Source organism: Gymnogyps californianus, chromosome 3 (genome assembly GCF_018139145.2).
Source record: "Gymnogyps californianus isolate 813 chromosome 3, ASM1813914v2, whole genome shotgun sequence".
NCBI classification, from domain to species: domain Eukaryota; kingdom Metazoa; phylum Chordata; class Aves; order Accipitriformes; family Cathartidae; genus Gymnogyps; species Gymnogyps californianus.
The window spans coordinates 48,238,921-48,259,360 of NC_059473.1; the positions used below are offsets into that span (position 1 = coordinate 48,238,921).

Genomic DNA, 20,440 nt, shown 5'->3' on the forward strand with positions numbered 1-20,440 from the left:
ACAAACAACATGCAAAATGCTAAGCTGTTCTGGCAACAGCTTCCCAGATCTGTCTATCCTTTCATTGTTGTCCCCTACTGATTCGATCCAGGTTTGCGGAACAGAGATTCTGGGATGCAATGCATCCATCCTGCTACCAGGAGTATTAATGCTATCAGTTCCTGCAGCAGAGTTTCAACAGCTACTCTTCTCGTTTGGATTTTGCAGTGGAAAGCTGGAAGATAGCATACACTATTTTGGATGAGCACCTCGTTCTTTAAAGTAGGAAAGACTCACATGTTCACTCTTTCCATTCTATAAGAAAGAATTACAAAAAGACAACTGCATCTTTGTCATCATATTCTGATTCCCCTTTACTTCCCACTGCTAGAGAAAAAAAAGTTTAATTTTATCAATATAGAAAAAAAATTAAAATCAAGAAATAATTAATGGGATTCCAGCCCACCTAAATATTTCTTAGAAATGAGATCTAGACACTCTTCTTAAACTCCAGGCAGTAATCCCACCTGCTTCTTCACCAGGACTGTAGATTCCTAAATACACCAGTCATTCTTCATTTACTATGAAACTCCTAAAATTGAGTACTCACCCATCTGTGCTCAGAAACGTCCTCTCCAGGGATATTACTACATATTACTTCCTCAGAGCTCCATTGAGAACTGCCCGTAAGTCCAGCAAAGCTGAACAAATTAGAAATGGTCAAGACCACAGCAGCTGATCTTTTAGTATCAGTCATCAGGCAGAGCACTTATCGAGCAAAAGGAAGACTTGTGTCTAAACCATATACATGAAATGATTGAATCCAGTTTGCCAGCCTTCCAAATTTGGAGACATGCAGCACAGTGAAAGACCTCCCTGCCACCTCTTCTCCCACAGCTGAGTGACTGTGTAGTTGCCAAACCCAAGAGGCCAGCAGACCAAACAAGAAAAAAAGAAGACGGAGACTGATTCTAGATCCATAGGTGATTCATCAAGGTGTTGGGAAGACCTAGAATTCCAGTCTGTATGACAGTAGAAGCCAAAATCACACACACTGCATGCACACTATACATACGAATAGGAAAGTGAGCTGGTTGATTTTCAAGGATCACCACCTCCAGTTTCATGAATGGTTCATCCCGATGTGCAGGATGTGGCAGGAAGCCTGCACAGATGAACAAGGAGCACCTTATAAAATCCAGACTTAAAAAGGAAGCATACAAAGGGTGGAAACAGGGTCAGGTGATACAGGAGGAATATACAGACACTGTCCCAGTGTGCAGGGATGGGGTTAGGAAAGCCAAAGCCCCCTGGAGCTAAATCTGGTAACGGACATGAAGGGCAACAAGAAGGACTTCTTACACACCTATCAGCAGCAAAAAGAAGACTAGGGAAAATGTGGGCCTGCTGCTGGGTGGGACAGGGGACCTTGTGACAAAGGACATAAAGAAGGAAGAAGTACTTAATGCCTTCTTCTCCTTGGTCTTGTAAGACCAGTCTTCAGGAATCCCAGGTCCCTGAGACCAGTAGTAAAGTCTAGAGCAAGGAAGATTTACCCTCGGTGGAGAAGGATCAAGTCAGGGATTTTTTGAACAAACTGGACATACACAAATCCATGGGACCTGATGGGATGCACCCACAAGTGCTGAGGGAGTTGGCTGATGTCATTGTGAGGCCACTCTCAATTATATCTGAAAGGTCATAGTGACTGGGGGAGGTTCCTGGGGACTGGAAGAAAGCAAATGTCACTTCTGTCTTCAAGAAGGGCAAGGAGGAGCCAAATAACAAGCCAGTCAGCCTTACCTCAATTCCTGGGAAGGTGATGAAGCAAATCCTCCTAAAAGCTATTTCAAAACATATGAAGGACAAGAAGGTGATTGAGAGTAGTCAGCATGGATTTATGAAGAGGAAATCATGTTTGGCCAACCCTGCAGCCTTCTATGATGAGATGACTTGCTCAGTGGATGAGGGGAGAACAGATATTGTTTATCTTAATTTTGGGAAGGCTTTTGACACTGTCTCTGATTACATTCTCATAGACAAACTGATGAAGTATGTGCTAGATAAATGAACAGTGAGGTGTGTTGAAAACTGGCTGAACTGCCAGTCTCAAAGAGTTGGGACCAGCAGCACAAATTTCAGCTGGAAGCCAGTCACCAGTGGAGTGCCCCAGAGTTCAATACTAGAGCCAATATTGTTTAACCTCTTCATTAATGACCAGGATGCTGGGACAGGGAACAACTTTAGCAAGTTTGCAGAAGATACAAAATTGGGAGGAGTGGCTGATACACCAGAGGGTTGTGCTGCCATTCACAGGGACCTCAACAGGCTGGAGAAATGGGCTGGCAGGAATCTCATGAAGTTCAAAAAAAGGCAAATGCAAAATTCCCACACCTGGGGAAGATTAACCCCCTGCACCAGCACCGGATGGGCGCCAACCAGCGGGAAAGCAGCTCTGTGGCAAGGGCCTGGGATTTCTGATGGACACTAAGCTGAGTATGAGGCAGCAAAGTGTCCTTGCAGCAAAGAAGGCCAAGAGCCTCCAGGGCTGCATTAGGAAGAGTATTGCAGGTCAAGGGAGGTGATCCTTCCCCTTTCATTGCAGTGGTGAGACATATCTGGAGTGCTGGGTCCAGCTCTGGGCTCCTCAAACAAGAGAGACATAGGCATACTGGAGTGGGTCTATAGCAAAGGGCCATGAATATGATTAAGGGACTGGAGCATTTGGCATTATAAGGAAAGGGTGAGAGAACTGGGACCGTTCAGCCTGGGGAAGAGAAGGCTCAGAGAGGATCTTATTGATGTCTATATATGTCCAAAGGGGGGAAAATAAAGAAAATGGAGTCAGACTCTTCTCAGTGATGTCTAGTGACAGGAAAAGAGGCAATGGGTACAAAATGAAATACAGGAAATTTCATTTAAATGTAAGAAAAAACTTTTTTTTTAACTGTGATGGTGATCGAACACTAGAACAGGCTGCCCAGAGAGGCTGTGGTCTCTCCATCCTTGGAGATATTCAAAGCCCAACTGGACATGGACCTGAGCAATCTGCTCCAGCTGACCTTGCTTTGAGTAGAGGGGTTGGACTAGAGAATCTCCAGAGGTCCTTGCCAATCTCAACTACTCTACGATTCTGTAACAAGATGATACTCATAAAGAAAAACTACAAAAAAAGTCAGCAGAAGCCCCATTGCTTGACAAGCACAAGAAGATGATTTGGACTCAAATCAGAGAATAGGAACTAAGGCTCCATAACATGATTTAAACTATAATTCAAAGAAGGATTAGCACTAAAAACAAGAAACAGTGAACAAACCTATGGGTGGAGAACTGAGGAAGAGCAGAAAATGGAGCCTCTGGAATCTCTAGAGATCATCTCTAGGTCCTCACACAATATGTGTACTGATCCTACAATTTCAGGACCAAATTTGGACTATTTTGTTTTGACAGTTTATGGATCTCAACTTGCCAGAAACAGCAGATCAACAGTAACTTTAAGTCATGCTCACTTCAGCTGGTACTGTAATTGGCATGGTCTAGACTATGGTAAAAACAGCTATCAGTAAATCAGCACTTGAAGAATATGTGAAACACACTCCCCAAGAATATAATACTTTACAGCAAGTGGTTTATAATGTTTTTTTCACAAACCTTATGCAAATGATAAAAAATTATTTTTGCTTAAGCTTGAAAAGATTTATGATTGCATCAAGATACCCATACTGCCCGCCAGCTTTATATGAGCTTCTATAGCATTCCTGCGAGGGCCAAACCTCAATAACCAGCCTAAATAACATCCTTTGGAACCTGATACTTGCCTTGCCTACATCTGCTCTATGTGACTCACAACACTTTACCATGTATCCGGCTCAGCTGAGACGACTGAACTCCAAGCTTCTATTAATAACACACTAAAATGATATTTCCCCTCTATGGGTTCCCAAGCAGTTGTTCCATCAAAGCCAGTCATATGAAATATTGAGGAGGTTGCTGGAAAAATAACTGAACATTTCTGAGGTTGGATGTCATTTCTGTCATAGACCATCTTACTTGGTTCTTCTATATTCAGGCTAAGGAGTGTGATGTTTCCTCTGGGCTTATTCATTATCTGCTCTAAGCCTTGGCTTCCCAGCACAAAAGAGAAGTAAAAAGGAGGACTAGGGAAGCAAACCGCCTGTTACTTGCAGTGAAAGAGTCTGTGGCCATCTGACCTTAACTTTTGATGTCTCTTAGAAATATTTCACTTCATAGTGGAAGAGGCCTACATGACAGTCAGTCTCACCTCTGTGCCTGGCAAGATCATGGAGCAGATCCTCCTGGAAACTATGATAAGGCACATGGAAAATAAGGAGGCAATTGGTGACAGCCAACATAGCTTCACTAAGGGTAAATCATGCCTGACAAATTTGGTGGCCTTCTACAATGGGGTTACAGCCTTGGTGGATAAGGGAAGAGCAACGGACGTCATCTACCTGGACTTGTGCAAAGCATTTGACACTGTCCCGCACAACATCCTTGTCTCTAAATTGGAGAGACATGGATTTGATGGATGGACCAGTCGGTGGATAAGGAATTGGCTGGATGGTCACAGTCAAATAGTTGTGGTCAACAGCTCAATGTCTGAGTGGAGACCAGTGACGAGTGGTGTTCCTCAGGGGTCGGTATTGGGACCGGCGCTGTTTAACATCTTTGTCGGAGACATGGACAGTGGGGTTGACTGCACCCTCAGCAAGTCTGCTGACGACACCAAGCTGTGTGGTGCGGTCGACATGCTGGAGGGAAGGGACACCATCCAGAGGCACCTTGACAGGCTTGAGAGGTGGGCCCGTGCAAACCTCATGAAGTTCAACAAGGCCAAGTGCAAGGTCCTGCACATGGGTCGGGGCAATCCCAAGCACAAATACAGGCTGGGCAATGAATGGATTGAGAGCAGCCCTGAGGAGAAGGACTTGGAGGTGTTGGTTGACAAGAAGCTCAACATGACCTGGCAATGTGCACTTGCAGCCCAGAAAGCCAACCGCATCCTGGGCTGCATCAAAAGAAGCATGACCAGCAGGTCAGGCAGGTGATTCTCCCCCTCTACTCCGCTCTTGTGAGACCCCACCTGGAGTACTGCCTTCAGCTCTGGGGCCCCCAACATAAGAAGGACATGGACCTGTTGGAACGAGTCCACAGGAGGGCCACGAAGATGATCAGAGGGCTGGAGCACCTCTCCTATGAAGACAGGCTGAAAGAATTGGGGTTGTTCAGCTCTCAGAGAAGAGAAGGCTCTGGGGAGACCTTATAGCAGCCTTCCAGTACCTAAAGGGGGCCTACAAGAAAGCTGGAGAGGGACTTTTTACAAGGCCATGTCGTGACAGGACAAGGCGTATTGGCTTTAAACTGAAAGAGGGTAGCTTTGGATTAGATATTAGGAAGAAGTTCTTCACTGTGAGGGTGATGAGGCACTGGAACAGGTTGCCCAGAGAGTTTGTGGATGCTCCCTCCCTGGAAGTGTTCAAGGCCAGGTTGGATGGGGCTTTGAGCAACCTGGTCTAGTGGAAGGTATCCCTGCACATGGCAGTGGTGTTGGAACTAGATGATCTTTAAGGTCCCTTCCAACCCAAACCATTCTATGATTCTATGACATAATTCCACCAGCAATAGAAATCTACATGCTAGTACATGCATACTAAGGCATCTTCTCGCTACAACTTTTGAGCGCTGAACAAGTATTCCCTTACCTGGTTGATGTACCAGGGATGGGACGTCCCGTATCCACCAGAACACACCAGCAGTAGCCTGTGGAAGGATGGCACTGCACTGGTTTGTAGAGGCCACCCTGAGCACACTCTGGAATGAACACATTGTCTTTCTGGGGCTGTTTAGCTTCTTCCAGGGCTGACTGAAGTTCTTGATCACATGATGATGCTTTTGGAAGGAAAAGAAAAAATACTGAAGAAGCTATACGGAAAGGGCCTACTAGATTTTTCAAATAGTTTTTATATTTTTCTTTGATTGCATATAAGGATTGTATTTGAAAAGGCTTGCTACAGCTCAAATACCAGCAACATTGGTTAATGCTGCATACTGTTAGGAACTTTAGTTTCCTTTTCATGCAGCTGCTTCATAATGCAGTCCTAATAATATCTTGACACCCCCTTTCCTATACTAGATATAATCTATGGATAACCAAATATTTTCTCTGCCACCTTAAAAAAATCCTCACCCACTCCACAGTCCCTAAACTACTGATTCTTTTCAGAGGGAACAGTAAAAATCCATCTTCTTAGGATTCCTTATATGAATTATTCATCTAGATATTCATTTAGATGTTTATATTCTGCTCTTTCTCTCCAGTTTTGGAACAACCTCTTAATAGTTTACATGTCTACATGAGAAAAGCTTACATGTCTACACATTCCTAGCCTTTATGCGAAACTATGAACCAGGGGGCAAAGAGCAGACACCGCAGGGCCTGAGAATGCCTGTCAGTTCACACCAAACAGGAAAAAAACACCTCTACTGAGGATTTTTGATCACTACTAAACTGGTATATGTGGCACTGCAGAGACAGTAAATGAGACAGACTAGTTACTCAAGCCATTATTTCTCCAGGAACTTTAAAGTCAGTCTCCTATCATGTGAAATTTAGATGGTTAATAAAACAGCTTCTGTATAACTCCCAAACTAATCCAGTGAACATAAATTAAATATTTGAAAAACAAGAATGTTAAGCACTCTACAAACACACAAATTACTGACAGGAAAATTTCAAGTTACTAGAATTTCAATCAATAAAAGATTCTCCTCAGTTAAAGAAAAGTCAGTTTAATGTTACAAAAAAAAAATCTGTGGGTAATATTTGCTCTTCTTTCAAGTCAGTTAAAGACTAGTGACATGCTTATTCTCTGAATCTCTAGCAAGATTTACTTCTTGATTTTTCACAGTTCAACCATAAGAACAAGTTGAATCTTGACTGGATTTTCTAATGCATTTGTAATGAGTTCCAGCTTCAGTCTAATCTCATTTACTCTTACCCACAGGGTTCAGAAAATACTTTGCAAATTGTAGGCAAAAACTGACAGAAAGTCACTAGTTATGTCCAGAATGCTACTGCTCCTTGCCAGCTTCTTGCAAATGCAGACGACCAAAATCAGTAAGACTTCTGTTGCAAGGGAAAAGGTGGCAGGAAGTTAAACACCTTCATACTTTAAACGTCACACAATTCCATCTATACAATGGCCTGGTTTCCAAAACAGTGTGTTTTTTTCCAATCCATGTAAAAGGTTTAAAAAACAAGCATATCACTTACTAACTTGACTACAAGGCACAGATGGAGTGTTTTTTCAGTTCTTTGGTTGATTTTTTTTTTGCCTCTTTTGTTTCATATGGTATTTGAGCAGGACAGCTAGATAAATTGATTGATTTTGCATGTTTTTGTCTTGGTCTACCCACTGACATAATCAGAGATTGAATAGCTCTCAAAGCACCAGTGTTTAGATAATAAACTGTACTTAGAGAATCAGCGTAGTGAGGACAGAAAGGCTCCTCTAAAAAAGGGAAATAGCTAATTATTTGCATGTTAAAACCTTCACAGAAATAGCTATGGTTTCACAAATCAGAAATCCATCACCAACATCCTCTTAGAGTAGCCAAAATAAATCCTTCCCTCAGTGAATCTGGATTATGATGATTATCAAGTTACAAGGTACGACAACCCTGGAAAACACATCACTTTTAGCTTCGTTGTTCACTTTTTTATGTTTTGTATATAATCAAGCAAAAAGGAGCAAACAGGATGAAGCAGCTGCAGTGAGAGGGAGGAAATCATTACTCCTCTTTAAACTCCACTAAATTCTTTTCTCTTTCATACTGATAAACCTTGGGACCATTCCATTAGCTACTGTGACCTTCTCTCGTTTTACATCCTTGTAACTAGCAACACAATCTGGCAGGTGTGCAGGTATTATTATCTCTCACAAACCCAGAGGAGTGATACATTTTCATTCCTTCAGCTTTGTTTAGAAAATACATTGGCGCATAGAGACTACACAGTCAGGTCATCCAGATAGACAACAAGTAACATGTAAAAGCACGGAGAGGGTGTGATGGAGAATTCCCAGTGCAGAAGCAGATATGGACTGTTTCAGCTGCGAGCATAAGCTACACCACCTAATTTCTGGGAAGCTCTAGTTTCCACTGATTGAAACAACCAGCACAGGACTGCACTGCTGACTCAAAACCACTGGAGTCATGGGCCAGTGCAGTCACCTGCATCGTGGTGATTTAGGAGCAGGTGTTACAGACCTAGATAAATGGTCTTTACTCTCCTGATTGACTTGCTGAGGCAAGGTTTTCTACAAGATGCTGCTCAAGCTAGAAATTTGTCTCATTTGCACTAGGTCAGGTTTGTTCTGGTCCTTTTTCTCCCTTATGTTTGGTTTTAAGTCTCAGAGGTACAGAAAAGCAGTATTATGGGAGAGATGTCAAAGGACAGTTGCAAATATGGCTTATGGCTTTAGGAGGGACAGTCAGAAGACTCGTGGAACTTAACATTGCAAGTGAGACTGGAAACAGGACAGCCAGTGACAGTAATCAAAGGAAGGTTTAAAGGTAAAAATGAATGTTCTTAATGGCAGAAGTCTACGAAAAATAGACAAAAAAGCAGGATTCATACCAAACGCCAAGGTAAAAGTCCTGTAACTGGGAGGACTTTAGTGATGAAAAGTCTGCCTTTGAAGAGCAGCATCAGCACAGGCATTCAAAACAAAAAAACATATATAAAAGAAACTATGGTATTTTCAGGAAGGGCTTCCCCTTCTTGGAACCTTTAATTTCTTACTCTTCCCCTACAGATGGGAAATTGTAACAAGAAGAGGAATTTATCATTAGTCCTAAATTAGTTGTCAGATAAAATGTAGATGATTTTTGACAAATTGGAAAAAATATAAGTTAGTGTGATGGACACTATGTCTGTCAGTTCTTTATGTGCCAAATGACTGAGCCTTATTACAAATCTGCTGAACCCAGTTCATTCATTTTATTCACCAAAACTGCAGTATAGTTTATTATTTTCCTCCCTTGGCTAATGAGCTTCAGGTCAGCTATCAGGCAATCTGCTTAGTGACTGCCCAAGAAAGTAATTTCTGCCGAGTCCAATGCTTTTGTATGCTTTTGACATGACCATTTGTGCCACCATTATTACTTCCCTGTTTGTTTTCCCTACTAGAACACTGTTCCTACATAAAGTAAATGAAAACTGCTCTAAAGTTCTTACCTATAATCCTGCCTGCTTTTCCCAGAACCAGAATATTAGTCCTCTGTGTAATTTCCTCTCTGAGGGAACCATTCACTTCCTTTCAAACTTTTCTTTCAATTATTTACAACAGGAGTACTGGAAAGATGCAATTGTAGCCCTGTGATGACTAAGAGCTACCATACCGCTGCAAATAATTGCCTTTGTAATGTCAGAAGAGTCATGGTCAACAAACGTTCATTCGCCAGGAGAACCAGTGATAAATGTCATTAACTTAGAAAATGCCTTACTGTTTGTCCAAACAATCTGACAACAGCTATGATCTGGAACCATAACAGATGGATGCCAGAAGTTCATGAAGTGAACAGTATGGAAAAAGATCTATGCCACAATAAAAGTAGGATAAATACCTTAATCATTAAAATGCATCAAACTTTCTATGGAAGGTGTTACTACAATAACATTCCTTCTGGGAAGAGAAAAGCACTGACACTCCAGCTTCTTCTTTTCAGGGAATATGCTTACACTGTTGTTATTTCACTTAGTTCCTTCGGTTTTGTCTTGCTGGAAAAAAGGGATGCTTTTCCAAGCATCTTAGTTCAATGAAGTAGTTAGACATGTCTGAAAAATCCTTTCCACATAGTCTGCCATGTTAGCCAGCCACACTGTAGTTCAATTTGGATCCTTAATTTCAGGTTGATAAACCTTCCTGCAGTTTCTACTCAAAACTATATTTTATTCCAGGTTCATAAGCATTAGTGATTCAACACACAAATTTCAACCATGTAAGGAAATACACCTTTTTGCCCAGTTTTACACCAAGAGCCTTTGTGCCACCCAATGACCATCTACTTACTCTGAAAAAGGAATTTTTGAATGATAAGTAAAACCACTAAGAATTAGTTTAAAAACCTGCTTTAAATGTAATATATGTTGTTCTTCCTATGTCATATTGCTATTCTATTTCTTCCCTTTTTACTTTAAATGTTAGTTACTAAATATACTTTTCTTGTTCTGGTTCAAGATGCCTTCATATTCCATTACAAACAGCCAGCTGAAATGCTGCATCTTCTGTCAACGAGAAAGATACTCTAGCTAATGAAAAACTCTGTGGATAAGTTTCATGTTTTGTATAAAATCTTCAGTCAATTCTTGTTGCCAGCTATCCCTAAGAAAACAGTCTGGATTTCAATGAATCAAGTTAATTTACATGAACAGAAAAATACCTCAATAGTAGTAGGGTATAACACTGTAAATCCTTATTTATGAAAGACTCCATTTATTTGTCTCTGATGGGTTACTTAAACTGTTAGTTAATGTTTACTAGGGGATGTCCTAGAGGAGAAGAGAGGTGGCTTTTCTGGAAAAGTCGTCCTGAACAAACTATGTAACTGTGCATTTGTCTGTAGCACATCTAAACCACCGAGCACCGTATTATGTAAGTTATGATAATCATCTTGTCAGTCTTGTAACAGGACATGCTTTAGCTCCTTGTTTCAGAAATTCTGGCAGCTGTTGTGCTGTGTCTTATCACAGCTTCTCCCAACAGGTGGAATTTCATGATTACAAATAATTCTGATTTTTTTTTGCTTAAATGTAAATCACTGTATTTATGTCTAAATTTCAGTGTGTTCTGCAGAAACAAGTTGCCAAATCTGCAGAAAATTACAAAGGCGTCTGTATGCTACTTTAACATTTCCTGCCACTATATAAACATTTCTTTCCAATTTGCAATTTCCTTAACCCCACAATGTGTATACGACAAACAGAATCCATTCCAAGAAATTCTGTTTTCAGTGGTTCCTTCTCCCTCCTTTTCTCATTACCATAATGGGCCATGAAAGGAAATTTAGACAGCCTGGTTTCCAGGGTAAAGGGATCTTTTATTAGGGCTCGAAGCTCAATGTCCTCTATAGAAAGCAGGTAACAAGAAACCTGTGAACAAAAATACTCCGAAAAGTGATACGCATGCTCTGGAGGAGGGCAGTGTAACATTAGAGAAAGTTAATATTGCAGTTCTCCCATGTTTCTGAGAGGATATACAGAGTATATTCATGTCCAGATTTCAGCAACAGAGACTTAAATTGTATGACTATTTCTGCTAATTAAAATGTTATGCAAATAATCTGTCTGTCCTAGTTAATTAAGTCTAATTCAGGCACCCCTTTAGAACACTTCAAATACTGATTTACACAAGTTTTGTGCTAGTTTATTTCGAAACCACAATAATTACGATGGATAGTCATCTTATTGACACCCATGCAACCCTCCAACAAATTCACATCTCACGGGGATAAGAGTTTGATCCATTTGCTTAGGATGAACCCTCCTTGAACCAGTGAAGTTAATAGGCCCCAAGGAAACTGATTACAATGTGGTTTTGTATTTTCAACTAGTTTTCATGGTCTTCAAATTTCATTGAATGGATTTCCACTTACACTACACCAAATTGTATTTCCACATATGACCAAAATGTTCACTTTAGAAAGGCAGTGGGATGTGGGATAATTTCTATTCAAGCTATGCTCTCCCTGCAGCAGATGGATGGCAAAATGATCCATTACAGCAGCGGCCCTGTTATTCCTAACTCCAGCAAACATGCATCTTCAAGGTAAACTAGCAGGTTCTTTACCTGTAGCTGACCAATTTCATCACCCAGAATCCATCATGTCTGTTCCTGCTATAAACACAGATAATACAAATGACGAAAATTCCCTAAATGATTTCATTCTAGGGAAGGAGAGATGTAACTCCATGGCTTCATATTCTTTCAGGGTTTCCAGCTTTCATTTAGACCTTCTCTAGCATGACAAAATCCTTCTCTGAAGAGGTAGATGAGGTGGTATAATGCGGTTTGAGATGTCAACTTCATACCCTTTATGTACACAAAGTTATCTCCTCATCCCTCACGGCCAGGGTACAGGCATCTCACACCAATCTTTCTTAGGAAGACCTGTTCTTACAAGAATTTGTCTGCCTGCCCTCTCTTGATGGTTTCAAATAAACTCAACTCTAACAGAAATCAAGTGCAGCTCAGTGCTACAAACAAATGCAGGAATTAATTTTCTCATGCTACTAGCCTCTTATAAAGACTATTCATTAACCTAAATTAAACAAAGAGTATTTATGTGGCCCAATCTTCCCCCAGTAGAAATCCATGGAAAAATACCCACTAAATTCAATGGACAATACATCAGGCCTCAGCTGAATATATTCACATGCACGTATGTTTCCAGTTAAACCTAATATTTGCTCATGGACCAAGTACTGATTGTAAGGAATAGGTAACATTAATAAACACTCAACCTTAGTCCCGACATCTAGATGGCAACCAAAACCTAAGACTAAATTACAGTATTAATACTCATCTGGCGCCACATGTTTTGATTTACATTAGGTTCAGATAGGCATCAGCATGAGGGTTCTCAAGGCCTGGAGAAAGCTGGCAACATTCCTAACCATATTTTTTCTTGTTTGTGAAAACTTGTGGGAACCAAATATTTCAGGCCCCTTGTGTGCATTTGCAGAGTGCTCTCAATGTACAGCTGATCACTATTCTGCACTTTTGAAGCTTGAGTAGATGATTGTGGCTAAACACAAAGCTCATGGCTTCAACACAGCCCTAAAGATTAATTTATGTACTTTACTCTGCTGAACAAAGCAGGATAAATCACAGACAGATGCTCTCATTTATCTATGTGGTTTCATATGCAAAGACACTGCAATACACAAGGAGGATCATCTGGAAATGCACTGAGCCCATCAAAACAAAGATCCAAAACACAGAGACCACGAGCTCCCATTTAGCTTTACTTGAAAAGAACATGATAATATAACCTACCTGTATACACCAGGATTTTCTCAACTTTTACCCTGGGTTTGAGTAGCCAAGTAGCACTATGTCAAATCAAGATTTCTGCAATACACAAATTCTGGTTCTACCCATAGGCAAAAGTTTGGGGGCCCATACGACAAAGATCTCAGATGCAAAAAGGATGACTTGCTGTTTAACCAAAATCCAAACCCACTTGTCTACTGGAATTTTTAAAAGAGTTTCTGGTTTAGGGAAGGTTTTGCACATACCTCTGCAATTCTTTATTTTTCTTAGAATTTGAAATATTAGGAGTACTGTGAGAAAGACTGTAACCACAACACTGTAACAGAAAAAGAACTGTTTTGCCACAAAAGCCTGCTATTTTAGCATTTTGTGTGTTTGTTCATTTGCTTGTTTGTATGTTTAATTTTTAGCCCAACTTCTTGGTTAAAGAGATGAGAAATATTATGTAAGTATTCAAATTTCTCCTCTCACAGAATTATAACTAATTTTAATTACTCAATTATTCATTTATAATTCTTTCTCTCCTTCACTGAGTTCTCACACTGCCATTGTACAGATTATAAGGGGTCAAACTAACTACCTGTTTTTAAACAAAATGTAATTCTATATTTTGCCATTCTTATTTAGATTGAATACAGCAGTAGTGTGAGATCTGTCCACTGACTTGATGAAAACTCACAGAGAAGCTAGTCATCATTTACAAGTGTGACAGAATCTGGCTCTAAATGTTTAAGTATTAGCATTTACTCCTGCTGTAGATAAACGACAGAGAAACATGAAGTTAGTATACATTAGATTATAAATCTGAGCTTTTTCAAAGATGCATTTTGCATTAGAGCCAAAATGTATATCCTGAACATCCTGAGTCAAACATTTATTATATCATCTATGAAATGTGAGAGAGCAGTGAACCAAGAGTAGCACGTTTTTGTTAAATCTTTAACAGCACTATCAGAAAGTGATAGCAAGCCTTTGCAAAGTAGATTGCATTAGCCAGGCTTGATCCAAGGACTGTTTACACCCTACCCTCTACAATGGATCTTTGAATGCAACCTTAACACAAATCAAAAATCCTTTTAAGCCAGCTGGTCAATCGCATGGCATCAGGCTTCACAAGGAGAGAGAAAAATCTTCTGGTCTTCTGAGGAGATGAGGTCCCTTATCCCCTTTTGCTCAATGAGTTGAGGATATTCACTCTACAAGGCTGGAGAGAGGATGGATTATCATCTCCAGGTGCTCTTGCTTGACTTAGTTAACTTGGCTCCCCTAAAATAAGAGAGGATACTGTGCAAAAGACTGCCCCATCCTGCAAGGATACATCTGAAAGCAGTTATTTGCCAAATGGGATGAAAACTGGTTTTCCTACATAAGAGGAAACATCAGTTCCTATTATTGCTAGGTATGACTGCCTCACCCTGCCAATGCAGAGCAGCACCATAGTGTTTAAACTGCAAAACCAACCAAGCAAAAAAGCCACCACCCAAAATTACAGCAAATGAAAATCACTGACTTTTCCCAAACACAGTGGCTAGCTGGCCAGTTTGCTATAGCAATCTAAAGGCTCATTCATTAAACAAAATTGCGCAAAGCTACCATTCTTGCTTTATGAGTATATTGACCAGCAAATGTTAGTCTTCTGCCAGTGGAAAAATCTCTCATTTTTAAAGAAATATTTGAAGTGAAAATAAAGCTGGTTCACTTTTTCCACAGAGCTGTGAAAATGAAAGTCTTTGCCAGGTGAGCTGAGGGTAAGTATTTGTTTGAATAGCTCTACTAAAAACTACAAAACAAAATGTGCAAACTGGGGTGCCTAAATTCATAATTTGGCACTTAAAGAAGCCAGCCAGCTTACAGGAATGTTTATCAACCCAGCACTTCCCCTCAGTGAAAGCGGAGTTGTTTCTGTTCACCATTTGGGAAACTGAGATACTTACATCAGTGCCTGGATATGATTTTGGATACTTGACCTTAGGCACCCAAGTAATTTTAATTTCAGAGGTGCACAGTGGCATCTCTGGCTGCAGTTTGTGCCATGTTCATGCCATTGGTCCACACTGCTAATGCTGCTGGCACCGTGCAGTGTTTTCCAGCCTTATTGCCTAACTCCTGCCTGAAGTAGCTGCACTCCACCTACACTTTATTTTCTAAGTATCAACTCATTTCCAACCACCTTACAGACAGAACCCTGACTACTGTTGCAGAAGCCAGCAGGAGCCAGGAGGACTTCTGGCTGTTTTATGGGAACGTGATCCAAGGTGCATAGTTAAAAAATATGCAGATATATTCAAAAATGAGAGAATATTATTTTGCCTTTAGGTAGTTCTCCTTTACATGTCTCAGAGTATCTTACAAAATGGTCAATATAATATGCCCTTCTGTCTAGTTCATAGCAGACTGGATGTGCATTACAGAATGGTAAAGATTTGGCCCCTGACACTGAGCAGGAATACTGAGATTAAACAGGTTGTTGAAACAGAAATTCTCCTTTCTTCCTCAGTGTTTCAGGGAGTGTTACTTTGACAGCCATAATGCAAAAGTTTATGCTACCATCATTCCCGCTGCTTCTTCTGTGGCTAAGCAGAACAATTCCACCTCCAGGGCTCTAGATATGTACCCTGCAAACCTACTTGATTTAAAAAATCCCAACATTTAAAAATTGTACTAATGCTAAGAATATAATTGCACCCTTAAAAGCTAATTAATGACAGATGACTCAAAAACCGGCCACTTTTATACTGACTTGCTCTTCTTCATCTTGTCAAAGGGAAAGCAAGAAGCAGGTGGAAAATGAGCATGCATATTATTGCTCATGTCTCTAATTACAAGAACTGTGTTGTGCAATGAAAAGTCTTTTAACAGAGCAAGAAGCAAATTCTGTAAAGTGTTATCATCTGTTGAGTCACACTGCTCCTGGAATGCATTAACTCTCATCCTCAGTATGAGATTCGACAAAAAACATGAACATGAAGACTGGTCAAAAGGTAACTGCACTGCTTTAACCCTGCACAAATCCGAAGGCTCATCTTAGATTAAATGCTGTATGGGTCTTTCCCCCCCAGCACATTATATTCAAAACACACTATTTATATAGCACGTAGGAAGTCAGTATTCATAACAGGATTGGTACACGATTCAGACAGAAAACTGTTTACTGATTTCGGCCAAGTTTTTTGTGCAATAAAGAGGATGAGCCAAAGAAGAGTAAAAGCCAATAAGAATATTCTAATACTATTTCTTTCAGCTCAAACCACTTTTTAATATAGTTTTATGTAGTTCGTTCTTTTTTTTTTCTTTTCTTATACAGCCATGGTTGAACAGCTCAGCTTGTGCTTTGGTTTCAAGAGCAAAGCCAAATCTTTGGCTTGGCTTTACCTTCAAACTTTGGAGAAAAACAAGGGCAATCTGAATTAAAAATAAAAATGCTAATTCCACTCCACTTTCATCTCTGTTTTCAAAAAGAAATAGTTCTCTGAAGTGTAGATAATGCTAAATACGGTGTGATAGTGAAACATCCCTATGCTTTTGAAGAATGGAAGACCCCCTATCATATTGAAAATCCCAGGCCACAATTTCTGCTCCTGTAAACTGGAACCATTCCACGGTACACAGTAGGGATCACCAACAGAAAAGTTGGTCCCTAGCATATCCAGAACAATTTTAAAGGCTTCTTAGATGATGCATAGTAGCAAAGTCAAAGACTTTTTGAACCAGTAAAATTAGAGTTTTAAAGTGTGACTAATGGTCCTTAATCCTTTACAACCCATGGTTACTTTAAGTGCCTAGAACATTATTAAGGTGTTTAACGTACCACACAAATGACCTGTATCAATGGAATAAGCCTTGCATAAATACTTCCCAACAATCCATTTTGTGTGAGAGTAAAGAACAGGTTTCAGAAAGTGTTATTTTTCAAAGTGTTTGCTTAGCTTGTTTCCCACAAATATTTTCAACCCTCAGACCTGCTCCCATCCTGTCTCCCCAACACACATGCACACCTACCTCAAGCCTCATTTATTTTGAAGCTCTCTATGACCAACAGAGAATATCCAAAGGACTGTTTTTGGCAGAACTGTTCAAATAAAACAGATTCTAAATATTTAACTTTTCCAGATAACGAGCATCGCAGGAAACAGCAATGTCGGCATTCAGTCACCTAATAAGGAAACGTTTTTATTATTGCTTATGTGAAGACAGTTCTGTTATTCTTTCAACATATTATGCATTGTATGCTTTGTTTTCTTTTGATTTGAGAAGATTAAAGGTTGTTTGATGGCTTGAAAATAACGCAAAAGGAAGCTCAATGCATGATGCTCCCAGGAGGTTGTGAAGCTGTTGCAACCAGAGCTGTTGCTGATTAAATCTGTCTATTGTTATAAAGCATTCTGGGCCAAACTAATCAACCACTGGCACAATTAATGAGGTCCACAAGGGCCTTTAGTGGGACTTGTTTTCATCAATCAGGAGGAACAAACACAGTCTAAAGAAGAGTGGAAAAGCCTGTGCATTTACAAACCTGCTTGCCTTGGGTCACGCTTGTGAATAACTACAGAACAGTCCCATAGCAAGTACCATTGAATACAAGAAATTTTGCCTTATACATGTAGGCTCATTTAGATAAAGATAACATGGAGGTGAAGACACAGGCTCTCCCTTGCACCAAAGTCATGGGCATCATCTTTTTGCTTGTGTTCTACATATATATTTATTGCAGTCATGCAATGGCAGGTACAGTTTGCAGAAAGAAGGGGAGGAGTCTTTGAAGATGTCAATCAGTTGCAAGGAAAAAGAGTGAAAATCCAATGTCATGATTTCCGTGACTGAAACAAAGAAACCAACCAACAAAACAAAACGCAAGAAGTCTAGATGCAAAATTGAAACTGAGAGAAAGGGTTTAGGTTGTGCCTTTTCATTTAGAGAAATGCAGCTACTTCAACAGGTCAGTACATCTTTTTCTTCACTTCCACCTCCTATACTATGTAAGTCTGTAAAGGTCTTTATTGTATTCAGTAGTCCTGTACTAGACACTACCTTAGCCATCTCTCTGCTGAAACTTTTGCTTCTGCTTGCATTGATCTGTCCAGACTGCAGCAGCCCTCCCAGAAGCAGAGCCAGGGTTAGAGCCCTGGAGTTCCTGGCTAGCTGCCCCGAATGTAAGCAATGAAACCACGCTGTCTCCCTGCAGTAGCTGACGTCAGATGCTTTCGCATACAATACTTTGTAGGCTGCTTAAGTCTCCCCAATGACATCCTGAGGAAGTAAAATTGGCACAGAATATAGGCCAAGACTCTGAGCACTGGTCATTCAGACTAACAGTGTTGATGTTATGACACTTGCATTGAGTTTTATTTGAAAAATACAAATGAACTTCCACAAAAAACTCACAGCCTTGACTATGGAAACATTCTTACTTAGAAAAGCACGGGATTAATGCTGAAAATATACTCCACTAGCTTTAGGATCAAACACCTAGTTGCTCCCACAGTTTGGTACCCTTAGTATCCTGCAGTATGGATACCACAACTGGACAAGGTATCCCTGAAATGATCTCTGAAATCCTGCATAGATAGGTAATGACACCTTTCCATGCTTACTCAATCTAGGAATCACACTCTCTCTCCTATCCATTGCACTGTTCAACCAGTTGCTCCCAAGAACTCTCAGCTTGGTTTTGGAGTCACTGCATTTTCAGAATACAGCCTGCAAATTCATAGCATGATCTACAGCCTTTGTTCCTTGGTTATTCTCCTCATAAGGCTTCCAGTTTATGCCTTTGGCTGCAATAGCCAAAAAGAGAAGGTGGCAGAATAGAGAGATGAGAAATCAGTGTTACAAGAAAAGCCTAAAACAGCAGTATTTGAGATTGAAGAACAATACCTAGGCAAAAATCGAGAAATATGCAGTGAAGATCGGCTATTGACAGAAGAGAAAGCAGACTGCAAAGAAAGGACTGGAAACAAAACAGGGAATTCTGTGTGTGCAACCAACAGTAAGGATGATTAATTATGCTAGAGATAACAGAAACTATGATAAAATTGCATGAGGCTCCAATAAAAGCTGTTATGAAAAAAGGTGAATTAAGCTTAAAGACAGTATTCTGACCCACAAACTTTCTTACTCAATTATACGGGGGACAAAAATATTCGAAGCAAGGCTTTTTTCGTCTAGCCTTGCTGTGGACAGGGGATGCTCCATATAAAAGTCACACAGGCTCATTTTGACAAGTGTATTGAAAAGGTAACTGCACCATGACATCCTTGAGGCTAGCACTATGGTTAGTTAAGTGACATTATATTCTCATATAATGTCACTTACAACATGCGTGAAGGTATTCATGAATATTCAATGCTTCTGAATATGAATATGCTTCAATGTGCAAAACACATCACCTCATCTGGAGAGAATGAAGTTGTATGAAAAGGTAATAAAGAGAAAATACTTTGTTCACTCTTTCAGCTGGTAATACAAGTGGAGCAGCTGAGCCCTTGTGCTGACAGCACATCCATTAAAATCAAGAGGAATTCCAGCTATGCAATAGCAGCAGGATTGGGGTGGACTGTCCTATTACCACTGATCCAGCAGACTGATATACCACATACTAGCTACTTAAAGAAATGAGTGTGCACTGTGTTTCCAAGAGAGGCAATAACACTATCATCAGTCCTGTACCACTAATGCCCCCATTTAGAGGAAATTTAAAAGAAAACAAAAAAAAACCCTCCAGGCCTGATTCTCTTCTCTCCTCATAAGACTTCCAGTGGCACTACCCTTCTAGTTGCAGTGGAGTAACTCCTATTTGCACTGCTTTGAGTAAAATGAGGCTTCATGCCTGCTGAAGCTAAACCGTTTCCTCCTACAGTCATTTGCTATTATTATATTGGACTGTTTAGCTAAAGGGATGGACTACAGGATGTGTGACTACATTAGAAGTCACTGTTTCATACTTGGGATGTTGGTAGGGAAAGGGGGAGAAGTGACCTTTCAAACCACTGACATTTATACTGATATTTTTGGCTTTGCTGCTTCTCTGTTGTATCAACTCAAAGGAACTAAAAATCATGTCCTGAAAAATAATCTTAAATTGCTTTTTAAGCCTGATTAGAAACTGCAAGAACACTAAAATTATAAGTCCCTTAAGCTAGGCGGGATGTAGCCTTTATTCAGCCAAACAGGAGAGCAATGAGAATAATGATTCTCTTATTACCTTCAGGCAGTAAGGGCTATTGAGATTATGGCTTTAGCTATACGGTGGGAGTTTTGGGAAAGTCAGAGAGGAAACATCCAAAATCAGAAGTTACTTACGCTTCTGTTTCCCAAACCAATTAGGTAAGTAAACCAACAGAAAGGGTCCCTACCTCATTGCCAGCCAGAATAACTAGGCACAGTGC

The 20,440-nt window shown here is 40.2% G+C and overlaps 1 protein-coding gene across 2 annotated transcripts in view; it reads right to left on the reverse strand.

Moving 5' to 3' along the window:
* SMOC2 (SPARC related modular calcium binding 2) overlaps nt 1-20,440 on the reverse strand; it is a 151,155-nt gene that overhangs the window by 42,182 nt on the left and 88,533 nt on the right. For both annotated transcript variants that reach the window (XM_050894770.1, XM_050894769.1), the window contains exon 8: nt 5,703-5,889. In XM_050894770.1, the coding sequence (XP_050750727.1) occupies nt 5,703-5,889 (187 nt within the window). The remainder of the gene's footprint in view (nt 1-5,702; nt 5,890-20,440) is intronic.